The 15,851-nt window shown below is 53.6% G+C and overlaps 8 protein-coding genes across 8 annotated transcripts; 4 read left to right on the top strand and 4 right to left on the bottom strand.

Moving 5' to 3' along the window:
• Positions 1–33: 33 nt before the first annotated feature.
• AB675_6987 (uncharacterized protein) lies at positions 34–1,125 on the bottom strand (the record flags this gene model as incomplete). The annotated part of the gene is made up of 5 exons (XM_018147318.1): positions 34–377; positions 432–540; positions 594–652; positions 750–961; positions 1,007–1,125. 5 exons carry the CDS (start codon positions 1,123–1,125, stop codon positions 34–36), a joined length of 843 nt encoding a protein of 280 aa, XP_018003599.1.
• A 283-nt stretch (positions 1,126–1,408) lies between these two features.
• AB675_6986 (Amidase 1) lies at positions 1,409–3,314 on the bottom strand (the record flags this gene model as incomplete). The annotated part of the gene is made up of 3 exons (XM_018147317.1): positions 1,409–1,609; positions 1,684–3,103; positions 3,154–3,314. The coding sequence occupies 3 exons, from the start codon at positions 3,312–3,314 to the stop codon at positions 1,409–1,411; spliced, it is 1,782 nt and encodes a 593-aa protein (XP_018003332.1).
• Positions 3,315–4,378: 1,064 nt separating this feature from the next.
• Positions 4,379–5,474, top strand: AB675_6985 (uncharacterized protein; the record flags this gene model as incomplete). Its single annotated transcript, XM_018147316.1, has 5 exons — positions 4,379–4,552; positions 4,601–4,636; positions 4,683–4,786; positions 4,849–5,053; positions 5,133–5,474. 5 exons carry the CDS (start codon positions 4,379–4,381, stop codon positions 5,472–5,474), a joined length of 861 nt encoding a protein of 286 aa, XP_018003344.1.
• A 578-nt stretch (positions 5,475–6,052) lies between these two features.
• On the top strand, positions 6,053–7,540 carry AB675_6984 (putative hydrolase; the record flags this gene model as incomplete). The annotated part of the gene is made up of 1 exon (XM_018147315.1): positions 6,053–7,540. One exon carries the CDS (start codon positions 6,053–6,055, stop codon positions 7,538–7,540), a length of 1,488 nt encoding a protein of 495 aa, XP_018003443.1.
• Positions 7,541–7,931: 391 nt separating this feature from the next.
• Positions 7,932–8,515, bottom strand: AB675_6983 (40S ribosomal protein S10-B; the record flags this gene model as incomplete). Its single annotated transcript, XM_018147314.1, has 2 exons — positions 7,932–8,339; positions 8,393–8,515. The coding sequence occupies 2 exons, from the start codon at positions 8,513–8,515 to the stop codon at positions 7,932–7,934; spliced, it is 531 nt and encodes a 176-aa protein (XP_018003543.1).
• A 431-nt stretch (positions 8,516–8,946) lies between these two features.
• Positions 8,947–9,612, top strand: AB675_6982 (40S ribosomal protein S8-B; the record flags this gene model as incomplete). Its single annotated transcript, XM_018147313.1, has 2 exons — positions 8,947–9,020; positions 9,078–9,612. The coding sequence occupies 2 exons, from the start codon at positions 8,947–8,949 to the stop codon at positions 9,610–9,612; spliced, it is 609 nt and encodes a 202-aa protein (XP_018003298.1).
• A 1,036-nt stretch (positions 9,613–10,648) lies between these two features.
• AB675_6981 (uncharacterized protein) lies at positions 10,649–12,151 on the bottom strand (the record flags this gene model as incomplete). Its single annotated transcript, XM_018147312.1, has 1 exon — positions 10,649–12,151. One exon carries the CDS (start codon positions 12,149–12,151, stop codon positions 10,649–10,651), a length of 1,503 nt encoding a protein of 500 aa, XP_018003256.1.
• A 1,027-nt stretch (positions 12,152–13,178) lies between these two features.
• Positions 13,179–15,089, top strand: AB675_6980 (uncharacterized protein; the record flags this gene model as incomplete). Its single annotated transcript, XM_018147311.1, has 1 exon — positions 13,179–15,089. One exon carries the CDS (start codon positions 13,179–13,181, stop codon positions 15,087–15,089), a length of 1,911 nt encoding a protein of 636 aa, XP_018003439.1.
• Between the last annotated feature and the right edge of the window lie 762 nt (positions 15,090–15,851).

The following is a 15,851-nucleotide window of genomic DNA, read 5'->3' as shown; positions in this document are numbered from 1 at the left end:
CATGTCTGCCCCCAGCAAACCCAACCACCGATATCAGCCATGATGATGCTTATCCAGCTGCGTCGTATTTTCATCCATAACCTGATACGCTGTCTGCATGGTACTCGTATGCTGTAGTCGCGGAGGCCGCTGCAGTTCATCGGTAGCCTGTTCTTCGGCTTCTATCTGCTGTTGCTCCTCGGGGTGTTTGTCTTCGAACAAGTCACTGATTGACCCCTTCCCAGTGGCTCGCTGGTAGATAGCAAAAGTCGTGGCAAACTCCTTGTGCGCGCCGATTTGGATGGCCTGCAGAAGGTTCAGGGCGAAGTTCTGACAGTTGTTGCTGATCAGGTTGTAGGCCGGTCGAGCCTCGCGCATCTTGTGGATTGTCATTTCGGCTCGAACAGCAAGTCAGTAAAGCGAGATATATGTCGAGGAGGAGCGTTGCTCACAAGCTTGCCGCAAGGCTTCATCGCTGAACCTCGTTTTGCCAACGTCAAAAGTGTGCCAGTCCGACGCAATAAGCCTCTGGTTGGTGTAAATGATGTCCAGTGACTCGTCCTGACAAAGTCGAATGAGCTACGTCGCTTACTCCACGATATAGAATCACTCACCATCCACAATTGATGGACGTAGTCTCCCACAAGAACAGCCCAATGTTGTGTAGGATCAGCTAATTTCTCGGTCAATCGTGTTGTCCATTAGGCATCACGCGGAATAGGGTACATGATGGCCATCCGGGTTCAACTTGAAGACACAGAAATACGTACGATATGACTTGATCTTCTCGGTGATCATCTTTCCAAGGCCAGTCTGCTCAGCGAACCATTTCCCGCCGAATCCTGCGACCGGATGCCAGCCAATCTGGACTGGCCGCAGCTCGCCACTGATCGAAGCCTCCCCTGCCGGTATCACGTTTGGCTGATGGCCAAGACCCGCCGAGTGCTGGAGGAATATTTTGCCCTTCAAAGCCTGATCTTTGCTGCGAGGCTCAGTTGAAGATCGGAAGTGCAACAGATGTCCTTACAGAAAGCTCCCTACGATCTCGCGTTTGGACTTATGCTCCTCCTGTTCTTCGGGCTGTTCCTCAGGCTGTTCCGCCTCTGACACGAGTACCGGATCCGGGCGGTCGTCTCGGGAAAACATTTTCATGGATCTTGCCGCGACATCCTTCCAGGCGCACATCGATGAGCAAAGAAGCGGCGTGCGCGCGACGGCGATGCTACAGGCCTACGAGGTGTCACATAGATCAAGAGTGTGAACGATGGAAAGCAGGATATCGATGCACGGCTCGTTTGAATAAGCTTAAATCCAGTGGTCTGGGCTTACATAAGGGGCGTTTCTTGTCCTACGAACGATGCCCAACACTTGAATTCTGTGATTGTTTTCTTCTACGGCTCATTTGACTGGCGAGAGTGCTCCATTGTCACTAGTTATCAAGCTCCCTCCGCACCAGTATCTCCCCTCCGTCAGCTAGCGTCTGACCGGGCTTCGGGATAGTAATAATGCCGGCCTCGACCAAGTCGATCGCCAAGCTTGTCAACATCCCATCGCAGCCCTTCGCCGCAATCACCTCGACTGCGACTGGCAGATACTCTTCGTGGTTCGAAGCATTTGAGTAAAAGGAGGTCTCGCCCAACGGGAACACGAAATCAGGCACCTCAGCAAACACTGAGATTCGGCACTGGAGAATCCGAAGGGGACTCCGGGGGCTGTAAAGTATGTATCTCGAGGCGTGAGTGATCCGTCGCCGCCTGTAGCGCCGACATAGAGCATGAGGGAGTCAGAACAGGCTGAGTCGTTCGTCGCGGGTACGACTTCGCTGTTAAACCAGTCCATGAAGATCGTCTTGTTCGTGAGAGCTTCGTCGAAGATCGAATCGTCCTGTGTGTCAGCCCAGGCCCACCGAATTCGTGGTGAAGGATTGACAAAGGGAGTACGACCATCATGCGCAGCGGCATAGTCTTCGTAAAAGCGATCCCGCAAAAGCCCAGTCTGATTTTTCCCAATGAGCGCAGCATATGTGAGATTCGCGAAAGCTGCAAGGCTGTCAGGTACTCCTTCAGGGTGCGTGTCTTCCCAAGCAGAAGTAATATTGAAGTCTAACGTCTCAGCGCCAAGGAAATCGGCCAATTTGTCCGCAAATCCAACGAGGATCTCGGAGGCATTGCTAGCGGAGGCGTTCTTCGGATAGCCAGTGTAGAGCTGCACTTTCTTCGGGTACGTTTTGTTCGTAGGCTGAACGTAGTTTTCTGCGTACATCACTGCTTGCGCAGCGTTCCAGATGTATGGGTCGCGAGTAAGAAAACCTGCGGTGTCGAGTGCCCCAGCCAAAGGCATTACACCAGTCAATTCGACCAGGCCATGAGATGGCCGATTTCCGAACAGTCCCTGCGCAGAACTTGGCCCTCTGATCGAACCACCAGTGTCGCTGCCGATCGCAAGATCAAGCCACTCGTAGGTTCCCATGGCAGAGCCGGAGCCTGCCGAAGAGGATGATGTCTGCTGATAGCCATCGCCGCGAGGATTGAAAGGTGAGTGATAGTCCACCCAGTCGGCTGTAGCAGATTCACCATTTGCGAACTGTGACGTCTTTGTCTTCCCAACGAACACTGCACCTGCATCCAACAATCGCTGCATGGCCACGCCCGTGGCATTGGCTTCGGGATAGAGGCTATAGTAAGCCCTGCTGCCGCAGCCAGTCTTCATTCCAGCAACATCGAAAATATCCTTGACTGCAATGCGTACACCAGCAAGTGGCTTCTCGGCTGTTTTTGTGGAATACAGCCTTGATGGAACACCGATACTGAGGGCATCAGCCCCAGGGATCTGCGCAGATAAGGGCGAAAAGGTGCCTTCGGGTGATTGCAGCAGCGAAGCAATGAACGCTCCTGTGTGGTCTGAGTACAGGCGATATGTCTCATACAACATGCCCGTCGATGCTTCCAGGAAATATGGACCAGATGGTAAAGAGGTCGACTCTAGGGCCAGAGTTCTGAAGTCGCCGCTGGTCCCCGTCTCGGCGCCTGCATATACCATGGTACTTGCAAAGAGGTCCGAGTAGACATCATCCGTTTGCGAGAAGTTGGCAACGGTGGCAGCAAGATCCGGCTCAATCCATCGCCTTGGATGACGGTCAAAGGGTAGAAACCATGGATCCCCTCGGCATCGGACAAGGCAGCCACGTCGACGGACATGTTGCCCACAGCATGTGGCGACACATAGTAGTAGATGTCGTTGTAAGCCAGAGAGAAGCCAGTCGATGCGAGCTGGGCGTTGACAACAGATGCTACAAGGACCAAGCAGCTGAGGAAGCTCTTCATCTTTGGTGCCATCATGGTCGGACAGACTTGCAGTACAAAAAATCATCACTTACCAGTAAGAGGCAGTCCTTCACGTTATATGGTCGCCTCAAGGGCGTGGCCACGGCATGCAGACTCGCAGCGTGCCACACCGTTGGATTTCTTATCTCTCACTCAGTAGTACATAGTGCGAGGCTAGTGCAAGTCCATTCGCGGACATCGCTGCTACGTCGGTCTTGTCAGGAACGTTGAAGTTGCCAAGTCCTGCCGACCCCAGCACTGCCATGCGCTCGTCGGCCGAACCAATCATTCGCGATAGTGGTGTGGTCGGAGTTCGCATAGATCTGGAAATGACGGCATCGAGCAGACATAATCGAGGAACAAGAGCTCGGATGAAACTCGTGTCTGGCAGCCTCGCTTGCACTAGTCCTACTCCGGAAGCTCAAAAGTGTTGCGATAAGACCTTTCAAGACTCGTTGTCTTTACGTACCTATCGACCCACGCCAAGGCATGCATTGAACCGCTACGATTGGACATCAGATCAAGTCAAATTGGGATTATCTGGGGATGACAACGTGGTATGGTTCTGCGAAATGCATAGTCCTACCATGCGCAGAAGTCATCTTGGGATCCAGGAGATTTGACTGAGTATAAGTATGGTCAACTTGACCGGTGAGAATATCGGGCAGTTGCCGTGCGACCTTCCTGCCTCCTCTGAGGCATCAATGCTTCAAAGAGTCATTCAGGATGTCGCCCCCTTGTCGTGAGATCCTTGGCGAATATAGGCATGCTCAGATACGCAGGACCGTTAGCGATCGAAGGTAATTCTGCCTGGTCGATTTGCCGGAGTGAAGACACTACTTTTGAAAGGCCAGGGTACGTGAAGCAGTGCAATTGTCCAGGCCAACCTAGGTACAACTTGAGCAGGTAGGCAACAAGGCAATTCTCTTGGCAGGAAGGCGCGTAGGTGCTTCTATTTGACACGACATTGCTGCCTCCCCTCTTTCTATTACCTGGGTAATTCGCGTCATATCTACAGATCGTGAGACAGTCCTGACCAGTTGCTGCTGACGATGACGGCCTCCCGAGATGTCGACATGTCCTCAGTGAACGATTCCTCGCCTTACGACAGCGACGACTTCGACGAAGATGGAGTTGACGACGACGGCGTCGATGAAAACAGCATCGAGAGCGATCCTGATGATGGCTTGACTACCTTTCGATACAAAGACCTCCCCACTGAAGTGCGAACCATGATTCTTGCACACCTGGTAAGTCGCGATGATCCACGATCGTGTTAACGTCTGACAAGATTCCAGGTCCCTCAAGGAGGCCGCTGTGCACTCGATCCCACGGTATGCGTTTCTGCTATACACGTATCGTCAGCTCACGGATCGGCAGAACATCAAACGTCCAGGTGCCTTTGTCGATACAGGTGGCGACCGTGGCATCATGCGATATCTTCTTGTCTCGAAAGCATTCCATGATGGACTCGTTCCTATTCTGTATGTGCTATTCTGCCTCCTTTCGACAACGGCAAACAGATCGATTCTGATCATTTTTATAGGTACCGAGCAAACGAATTTTGCCTAATCGAGCCTCTCTCTCACCACGATTCTCTGACCAAGATTGGTCCTCTTGCGCTTCAAAGCATCAGTCACCTAACAGTCAAGGTCGCCCGGGGTATGGAAGATCTTGGGAAGATCTGGGAGACTGTTGTCAACACTTGTCATGCCCTGGAGACTCTCACGCTGGTATTCTATCACGAGATTGTGAGTATTCAGCGACTATGCATCGAGTCATATGAAGCTATGCGATCAAAGCAATACTAATCAATATGCTCCGAAACAGAAGTACTGGATGCGAGTACTGGCGGATCTGATTGTCGCGTCCGACCCGAAGCCGAAGATTGACGTCCTGCTGTATTCAAGTATCTGGGCGGCCCAAGACACCAAGCATACGAAGATCAAAGCCGACATGGAGGCCTCCCTAGCAGCCGCTGGACGAAGAACGATGTTCATGCAATATAAGCCGCTCCCTGCGAAGATCAAAACCTTGCGCATCTCAGCATCGACTTGCGATGCCGCTGCCTACGGTCTGCTCACCACCAAGTTCAAGGATAGAACTGTGTTCCAGATCAACGCCGGGCAGGAAAGTGAGCTTTACAGCCATCTCACTTGCAAGAAGATCTAGAGGGAACCCTGCAGAAGTCACAAACTTCTAGAGCAGCGAATCTGAGACCAGACAGCGGAGGATCACTTGAGCACTACCAGTGTGTCCAGCAACAAGCTCGTACTAGACGAAGCATGATAGGATGTCGACAACGATCAATCTTCTGATCAGGGAGGCCTCTGAATAGCCCCCAGATAGTCACAGCCTTCATCGAATAAGCTGTAGCATCAAAATTCGACAGAGTTGTCGTCTCACAAAGCATCTGCCCACGAGGCGTACCAATTTCGAAGTTGGCTGCGATTGGTCGAGCTTGATACCCATCAATCAGGCAAACGAGGCACCTTCGTAGCAGCGGCACACAACGCGTAGTTCTCCCACACCTACGCTGAGGTGGAATCTTTCCTTGCATCGAGCTCGCCAGCGCCATTGCAGGGCGCGCCGAGACCGTGCGAACTATACTATGCCCTGAACTTGACGCACTAATTTCCCACCACTGCTTGCCCACCTGGCAAATGATCCATCAAGTGCCCGTGTTCGCGCCTAAGATAGCTAATCTTCAAGAGCAGCGACTCATGTCAAAAGCGTAGCCATCCATCATGATGTCCTCCCGTTCCCTTTACCGCCACCTCACATCCACGACCACCCAGACATTTCATTGTTCGAGCCGGCCTTGCAAACTACCAGTCCACCTCCCTTCCACACCACACCTTTCCCACCGCTGCAATATCACCACCGCCGCCCTCTCCGACCAGCAAATTGCCTCCCTTCGCGCCAACTCAACCCGCCTCTCCAGCCTGATCCACTCAACCGCCACCCATGGCGCCGCAAACCGCTACGGGTCCCACCCAGACGAGACAGGGCTAACCCGCCTCGCTCTCTCCCCAGCCGACAGGCTCGCGCGCGACTGGTTCGTCGCTGAGACGAAATCCTTGGGTTGCGAGGTCACGGTTGATGCTGTTGGGAATATCTTCGCTGTGCGTCCTGGAATTGCCAGCAAGGAGAACGGAGGGAAGGGGGAGAGGCGACCGGCTACATTCGCGGGCAGTCACCTCGACAGCCAGCCCACAGGCGGCCGATACGATGGCGTACTGGGTGTCTGCGCTGGCGTAGAGATTCTGCGCGTGTTGGAGGAGGAAGGGATCGAGACGCGCGGGGATGTCGGCGTAGTGAATTGGACGAATGAGGAGGGGGCGCGATGGGGGGTTAGCATGATGGGGAGTGGGGTTTGGAGCGGCGCGAATGATCTCGATGAGGTCTGGGCGCTGCGGGATCAGTTGGATGGTGCTGGCAATGAAGGGAGGGGCAGGACAGTAAAGGAGGAGTTGGAGGCCATTGGCTATCTTGGTTCACATCCTGTGGGGGGGGAGGACAGGTTTCACATGGCGGCACACTTCGAGCTCCATATTGAGCAGGCGCGTAGATTGGAGGAGTTGAGAAAGAACGTGGGTGTGGTGAAGGGTGTGCAGGGCTACACGTGGCTGGATGTGGTTGTCAAGGGGAAGCAGTCGCACGCCGGGACCACGAGGTTTGAGTATCGCGCGGATGCGCTGTTTGCGACGAGTCGGATGATCAGCACGGTGAGGGCGATTGCAGTGGACATGAATGCATTAGCAACGGTAGGCACGCTCGAGCTGAGGGGTGGCGCCAGTATCAATACCGTTCCTGGGGAGGTGCACTTTACGATCGATCTACGCCATCCGCATGCTGGGAAGCTTGAACAGCTGACGAAGCGGGTGAAGAGAATGCTCGTTGAATTCGCAGACAAATATTCGACGAAGGTTCAGACAGATACGCTCTTTCATAATCCGCCGACGATCTTCGACAAGCAAGCTATGGCGTGCATTGCAGAATCAGCGCAAGCAGTCATGGGGACGAAGACAGTGCCGGAGCTGACGAGCGGAGCGGGACACGATAGTGTGCATACGTCGAAGCATTGTCCCACGGCGATGATCTTTGTGCCATGTAAGGATGGGTTGAGTCACCATCCAGAAGAGTTTGCGACGGAGGAGGCAAGTGCAGACGGGGCGAGTGTGCTGTTGCAGGCTGTTGTAAGGTGGGATCGGCAGAGAGGTGACTTGGGCGATTAACACATGGAATGATCTGATACTATCGCATGGTATGAGGCCAGCAAGTGCGATGAAGATCTGAACCTGTGTTGCTCATCAAGTCAAAGGGTTAAGATGAGCCACTTGCGGACCTTACTTAGCAAGAAGAATTTGCCATGAATTTGCTGGTTGGGGAGAACATCACAGGCAATTGGTCCATGCTATGATATGTCGGGGATCAACTCTCGACAATTGACGCATGTGAATTGTTTTGGACGTGCCCTTGTGTCTAGAATCTGTCTAGAATCGCGTCCGCAGACGCATGCAACTTGCTCCCTGGGAGGAGTTTGCAACGATGGCCATCCATCGTCGACGAATGTGTCGTAGTGGGATGGAGACTGCTGTCCATTTGTGGTCGCCGAAAGCTGCCAGCTTAAGAAGGAGGCGCACCACGGCCGCGGCCAAACCCGCCTCTGAACGAGGGAGCGAATTCGCCTGGCGCACCCTCCTTGCCAGGCTCACCACCGGCCTCACGACGACGATATCCGCCCTCGCGGTCGCCATCACGACGGAAGCCACCACCCTCGCCATCACGTCGGGGACCACCACGACCACCTCCTGGACGACGCTCACCACGGTCATCACCGCCCATCATGCCGCGGGGAGGAGCATGGGAGCGCTGCTGCTTGATGTGGGTAGCAGGGACGATCTCGGCAGGCAGGTGCAGCCAGTCGCGCAGGTACTCGAGGCCCTCGGGGGTCAGGGTGTAGTAGTAGTATTGCCAGGAGAAGCGGGTCTTGAGGAAGCCACGGGAGGTGAGGGATTGGCAGGCTTTGATGACCTGTAGTCGGTTAGCTTGATGTTTCGCACAGGCAGAGTATTGACTCGACATACATAGAGGTTCTTGACATCAATATCGCCGTGCTTGGCCAGGTTGTAGTCCTTTTTGGCGACGAGTACACCCTCCTTGAAGAGGTACTCGTGGATCGCCTTGCGATCGGCTTTGGGAATGAGCATTGTCGCGAGTCTCTTGCGCTCTTCGTGAGATCGCGTACAATGCGAGTTCAGAGATTATGGGTTGAGAAAGAGTGGTTGTGTGAAAAGGTGCGGTTGACGTTGGAGAGCGGGACAAATTTGTGGCAGGTGCGAATCGAAACTCTTGGCGCTGGAAAATGCGGCTTGGCACACTTTGCAGATTGCTACTCCACGGCGACCGCACCAACCTCCATCGACATCGCAGTCAATCATCACAACAATCTTCTACGACAAACCGTGCATTGCACTCGAGAGCTACTGGTAGTGATCAGGTCAGTCAACACCGTCATCCGCCGAACGTATTCAACTTGCAACCAACATCTTCCATCGACCTCGAGCGCGGCCTACCGATCATTGTTAAAGATTCTTCAAGACTAACACAAATCACTGACAGACCTCTCTGAACCGCAATCATGGGTATCTCTCGTGACACCCGCCACAAGCGGTCAGCTACCGGTGCCAAGCGTGCCACATATCGTAAGAAGAGGTATGATATGGACCACCAAGAAGCGATCTTTGACCAGATCTAACACTTTCCCTGCAGAGCCTTCGAGAAAGGTCGCCAACCAGCCAACACCCGTATCGGCAACAAGCGCATCCATCTCGTCCGCGTCCGCGGCGGCAACCGCAAATTCCGAGCCCTTCGTCTCGACTCCGGCAACTTCAGCTGGGGCTCCGAGGGCGTAGCCCGCAAGTGCCGTGTCATCGTCGTCGCTTTCCACCCTTCCAACAACGAACTCGTCCGCACAAACACCCTCACCAAATCAGCCGTCGTCCAGATCGATGCCGCTCCTTTCCGTACCTGGTTCGAGGCCCACTATGGCACCAGCATTGGCAAGAAGAGAGCGCAACAGAAGGGTGAGGCGGTTGAGGATAAGAAGGTCAGCAATGGTGTTACGAAGAAGCGCGAGGAGCGGGTGAAGAAGTATGGCAAGCTTGACAGTGCGTTGGAGAAGCAGATGGAGGCTGGACGGTTGTATGCGGTCGTGAGCTCGAGACCTGGTCAGAGCGGTCGGTGCGATGGGTACATTCTGGAGGGCGATGAGTTGGCTTTCTACCAGCGCGCTATCAGGAAGTAAGCGGTGATTGAGACTTTGTGGTGCTGGTGGTCATGCCGGCGCATACCCAAGAAGATCAACCTATCGGCCTACGACATCCAGATCAAGCTGCAGCATGACGGGCAAACAAAACATGGCAAGGCGTGGTACCATTGTGGTTTGAAGTACGTCTTTGCCCGGCACGAGTTCTGTCCTCCAAGCCAGCCGAGAGCCCAGAAGACGGCTCGTGATGTTGTTCGTCGCCAACACTCCTCGGCGTCAGTACTATCTGCTGTTAGTCTCGATGGAATTCCTCAGCAAATGTAGCAATCCAAATGAGAATTGAAATCGAAAAGTTCGAGCTTTGTGACGATCGGTATACCTGCCTCTGCTGGGTCCGGCGCGGACTTGTGTGACATGATGCTTGGGTCGTTACTCCAGCACTACCAAGAGTGACCTCAAGTTGCGTCCGACCCAATACTGTAACTCTCGACATGGCTTCTCACTCGAATCCCTGAATCATGCAACGATCAGTGAATGCCCCCAGCTAAGCCAGCAGATTCATTGCTCCGGCTTGCCTCGGATCTTCAATTTGCTGGTGAGGTATAAGTAATTGTGTCCCCCCTCAACATGATTTCCTTCTCTTCTTCTCCATAAGGCAGATACATGGACTGTCGACTCGCCATGCTAATTAGCATCTGCTGCTACTCGATGGGGCGAGTTTGCTTCGGGCATTCTTATCACAGTATGATGGTCTAAATGGCGCAAGGCCATTGAGGCATGCAGCTTGCGATGCTGTTCAACTCGTGTTGACCGTCAGTGGTCCATGCATGCTCAAGTCATGTTTTGATTGCTCCTACAGGGTTGACTGAGTGGCACAACAGCCATGTTCGCTGCGGTCAGTGTCTACCAAGCAGCATCGTTCCCTCAGTCTTTCTTTACAGTCATAACGTCGTCTGGATGGGTATCAATAACCTTCCAATCCGCCCGGGACGCAATATCTGCCTACTCCCTCGTCATGCTCTCGATCTAAGAGGTCGTACGAAATCCCAAGTTCTGTACACTCCCGCATTTGTCTTCAGACCACGATCAAACTCTGGCCCTGCTCACCTGCCATCCAGCCAGGCATCTTGCCCAAGTCCAAGCCATTCTGCTGTTGACCGCTCGCGACGAGCCCCAGCTCAGCGAGCATTCTCAATCCCAAGACCACGTCGGATCCGCCGAAAGTGATGCCCACGGGTGCACAGTCCACTGTGTTCCTCTGGCCTATGCTCTGCTCCAAGGAAGACTCTTGGAGGTCAACATGTTGCATAATATCTGTGATTTTGACTGTCACACGATCGAGCTTTGCGCGAGATGTGTTCGAGATCGGTCCGAAACGGGCATCGAGAGCAGCTTCGGTGGATTGTTCAGCCCGTGTTGGGTGCTCAGGAAAGAACATCGAGTTCTCATTTTCCTCTTGCTCTTCGTCGTTCTCTGAACGTTTCGCTCTCTTCCGCTTTCGGCCCAGCACGTCAGTTGGTCCAGCTTCAGCCTTACATCTGTCCTCGTTCTCCTTGTTGTGTCCTTCAGCGTCCTGGGAACCACCGTCTGCGACGGTTTGACCAGCAAAGAACTTCGCGAACGCTCCGCCTGCGGTTCCTGGCCGTGCCCCACCACCTCTCAACGCACATACGCTCTTCAGACTCCTCGCCGTCAGCTTCGTGCCCTCCAGCGCCCACCGCTCATGCCTCCTCGATAGCGCTTTCGGGATTGCCTCAATGACCAGCCTCTTCAAATTCGTGATGTCCACCTTTGCTTGCTTCGTTTGTTGTCCTGCCGCAGCAGCCGCAGGCGAAGCGCCATTCACGGCGATATACACATGTGGACTGCTTTGCGGCAGCGCGATATAGATCGTTCTCCCACTATCCGTAGCATGCCGCGCGCTTCGTGGGATGTTGGACTGATGCGGCGCAAATGCTTTGTCGGGTGTCAGATACAGTCGCACGATCGGTAGCTCATTGTACTGGCCGACCAGGTAGGTGAGCTGATAGTGTGCCTTAACAAGCGGTGAAACCTGCTCGCGAAGCGCAGTCACAAACGTCGTCGGTGTGATGGTTGGGTATAGCGCATTGTTCGTCTTCGTTGTATGATGTGTCTTCTGCTTCTTGGTCGGCGGCTCCTCAGGCGTAGCCGCGGTGTCATCATGGTCAAGCGGCGCAACCTTCAAACCCGTCCATCGCAGCGCCGTATCATGCGTGCTCAAGAACGCAAAGTCAATCGTCGCATGCTGGTAGAGACTTAGTCCGCGCCTCCAGTCGCCGTCGATAATCCGATCGATCAGGTACTGCTTGTTGTGCTTCTGCTTCCCTTCGCCATGGCTGTCTATATCGAGGCGGAGATTCTTCCAGATAGCCTTGAGTTCAGAGAGTGATCGCGCGGGCGGGAAGAGGTAGTCCTCCTCGTCGGACTCGTCGAGAGTGCGGTTTGAGCGCAGGTAGGGTTGGCCCGCGGCTTCGGCGTGGGAAAGCCAGTGGAGGGCAAGCGTTGTGAGTTGGGTGGTGGTGAGGCGGGAGAGAGATTTTATCGTTGCTGTTGACATGCTGTCGGCATGCGTCAACGCCGAGAGGGCTCTGGAAGGCTGGACACGCAGACCGCTTGTCGGTGATATGAGCTATCAGGGGTCAGAATATTGCATACTGCTGGAGTTGGAGGTGGAGGTGGAGGCAGTGACTGAACCCGAATTTGGGAGAAAGTAAACAACAGGCTTGGCAGCGATCATTGTCATCCGGATTTCGGAAATCGACCTTGTCCTGCTCAAAATCGCTTATCTATGCACTGTCGCACTCAGGTCTTTACTCGTTGCCATTTTATTCATGTGTATTGTGGTAGGTGTTATGTTTTATACGAGGCCAATATTCATTTGCTGGAATGAGATCGTGACAAAGGCCTCCTGCCATTGTCAAGTCATGGCTGTGTCTACACCAGCCCAGATTTGCTAGCACTTATATTCGCGGGCGACAATCCAGCAGTCCGGATGACGAGAGCTTTTACCAGACTTCTCAGGCTTCCCGGGACAGGCCACGCTCTTTCTGTCTCTTCGACATCGATCAACGTTTTCGCTTTCTCGTTCATTTCGCTCGTGCCGACCTTTGTGGAAGCCGCGACTTGCCGTTCTGATTCGTCATGCAGTTCCTGCCTCGCCAAGGCCAATGGTGGTCCAGCTTTGTTTCATCTTCAGGCAGGGTCGGAGATCTGCCATTCTTGTTACGACATCACTTGTATCGTGCCACCGATGTTTTCTGAGTTCAATACCTGATCGTTGTGCTGGCAATTATGAGCCGTATCATGTTCCTGTTTGCTCGATTGCAGCAACACAAATTGGCTGAAGTGGATGAAGTGGGAAGCATCATCACTATCGCACGCTAAACGCTGTCCCTCTGGTCGCTTAATTTTGGCCCCAATCTTGTCGCGAACCCGTCAAACCCCCCTGCTAGCACTGCTAGCAAGCTCGCATCCGCGACCGCCCCAGATTGATCTCGACCTCCTCATCCTGCAGATATGCCTTTCCTTCGTGATGCTTTCTCGGACGATATTGAGACGCTGCGAATGTCCTCAACCTATGTAGGATGTACGAAGCACTCTCCGGCGACGAAGTCACAGATCCTTATATAAATCAGCAGAGAGTGCTTCTGAATACAGGGAAACCATCACATACCTCGCGTTTGCCAAGAGCGGAGAGCGTGGATGATCAGCCTTACAAGGCCATCGAGCTGAAGCCATGGACGACAACTTCTCCTGTGGTTTGGTATGACCAGCAGCGCCCACGTGCGAAACGATTCTGGCAAGACACCCTAGCTGAGCTGCGCACAGTCAAGTGGAAGAAATGGGCTGGGCTGTTCGCGAGTCTCATCCTACCGCCAACATTCATCCTCTGGCTCATACTTGCGACGATCGTGATCACATTTCCCGGAATCCTGTTCCAAACCGATGATGTGTGCAGACCCGATGGAAGCTTCTATGTTGGACTTGGCTCTTACGACCCCTGGCATACAGCGAGTCTCTTTCAGATCGATGTTGGCTTCGGACGACTTTCCTTCGCAAATGCTAAGCTTATCGATTTCTTGTTCGATCTCCTGGTAGGACGTGGAGGTCAACTACTTCTTGGCTACATTGCGTACATGGTGTGCACCAAGTCACTCATACGACATATGGAGCATCACAGCGTTCCCATCACGACCTTCGAGGCCCTTACCATACAGGATCACAGCATGACAGGCCTCATGAAACTCGTGAAAGGGGTCTCGGGGAACCGCGATGCGCGCTCAATTGCTAGTATGGTATGGTTTGCGATAGCCACAGCCTACATACTGCTCTTTCCTACCTTTGTTTCGGCGATGAGTGGGTACAGTGCCAATGTGGAGGCGTATATCGAGGTCGACTCCGGCCCGCTAGTACCATGGGACGAATTTGATGAGGTGCGCTACATAATCCACGACGGAGCACGCCTCGGTGGAGCGTTTCATAACGATTATGCCATCACAGTTCCGCACGCCTCTTCGAGTTATGGAAGCAGCGAGTTCTGGGGAGACTGTTCGAGCAATGTGAGCTCTCTGCTTTACGACTACGATAGCCGTGAGTACACTGTCGCCCCGAATCTTCAGTTGGACTACATGACTCCACAATGCAGGCAACTCTGGAATGTTGCAGTCTATACCAATACCAGTGGGTTTCTGGGTCTTGATCAGACTTCTTCCACGTTCAACACCACAGACGGCGACAGCATCCAGCTTCAGAGTCCAGTCCTAAACATATCTGCGTATTACTCGTCCAGCGAGAAAGCATCAGACTCCTATCAGTACTCAACAGAAGGCGAGTGGAGTGCCTATGATTTCGCGCAATACGGCTCCGGCTTCTTCTGGAAGAATCCCCAGACCAACAACTACACCTTCGGCGACACCTACAACCCACTGGTAACCTACGATGATAGGACGTACACTTCGGGCGAGATCGAAAGTCTGGGTCACTGCCAGCAGACCGTCGTACAGTACAAGTGGGGCTTCTCCTTCATGCTGCTCTTCAGCCTGCTGATCTCACTCGTCATCTGGAGCACTGGCATGTACGCGACGTATCTCGACGCTTTCCTACATTCCAGCCTGGACTCGTCAAGACGACAACTCGGTCTTAAACGTGCGACGCTCGATCTAGCATCCGCCATGACACCACATATATCGCCGGACCAAATGGAAAGCGCCAGCAATACCAAGCTCAAGAACTTACTTGTCGATAGTAAAATCACTTACAACCACCTCCTCGACCATCTCGCTACCTCCACGCGTGCGGCGAAGTTCCGATATAAGTGGAGGGCATTCAAGTTCACACGCTACTGGATGCAGGAAAAGATCTGGAGCACGCTGTTCGTCATCGCATTGCTTATGTGGATTGGGTCAATACCATATCCAGGTCCATGGCTACCACCGCTTCTCGCCAATACAATACTGCTGATGAGTCTGAGCGTCACGCTCTACGCTGGCCGATAGTCGAAAGCCAGATGGCTCTCATCCGTGGTCGGCGTGGCGGTATGGGCCATTTTGACTATTGTGGCTTACCAGGCGTCTGGGCGATGTGGTGGGTTCTGAATCCGATTGGGGTGGGCATGCTTGCGTGGTCTGCAGGGAACGGCTACTAGGTAGTAAGGAATGATCGAGTGTTGTTGCTCAATCGCGGCAGCTGCGCTGCGTATCCTCTGTCACAAGGTGCCTAGTGCTCTTTCTCACGCATCTCTCGCTAATGTCTTCGTCCCTTACGGCCCAGTCCAAGCTATTCGGCCAGGACATGAGCGTTCTCCTCAGCGCTAACGGAAGCGCCACGAACTCTCTCAGCACCCTCCCTGGCGAGCTGACAGTTGATGGACTGTTCCTGCGACTTGGTGCTCAAGTGAGGCTCACCTCAAACATGCTGGCCCGAACTGCAAGACCATTCTGTTACTCAGAGCCCTCCCTCACCCGAATGCTTAGGAATCCACCGTAAACTGCTGGAAACGCTCATTTTATGCACCCGAATGGCCTCCCTTGTACCTCACGCCTTCGTCCGTCACACATCTGCCCTTCACATCTTTCGTCAAACCACAGCCTCGGTGCCTACTTCTCTAACACGAAGTAGGAGATATCAAGGAACAAGTATCCCCGTGAAGAGCACTGTAAAAGTCCGATCCCAGCCTAGCAAGGGCGATGAGAGTGATGCCCACGATGGTGTCGTTCTTATGACGATTCTTCGTAGTTGACCGAAGATTCTCGCGCCGC

Source organism: Cyphellophora attinorum (genome assembly GCF_001299255.1).
Source record: "Cyphellophora attinorum strain CBS 131958 chromosome Unknown Contig5, whole genome shotgun sequence".
Taxonomy (NCBI): domain Eukaryota; kingdom Fungi; phylum Ascomycota; class Eurotiomycetes; order Chaetothyriales; family Cyphellophoraceae; genus Cyphellophora; species Cyphellophora attinorum.
This window is presented reverse-complemented; position numbering and strand designations above follow the sequence as displayed.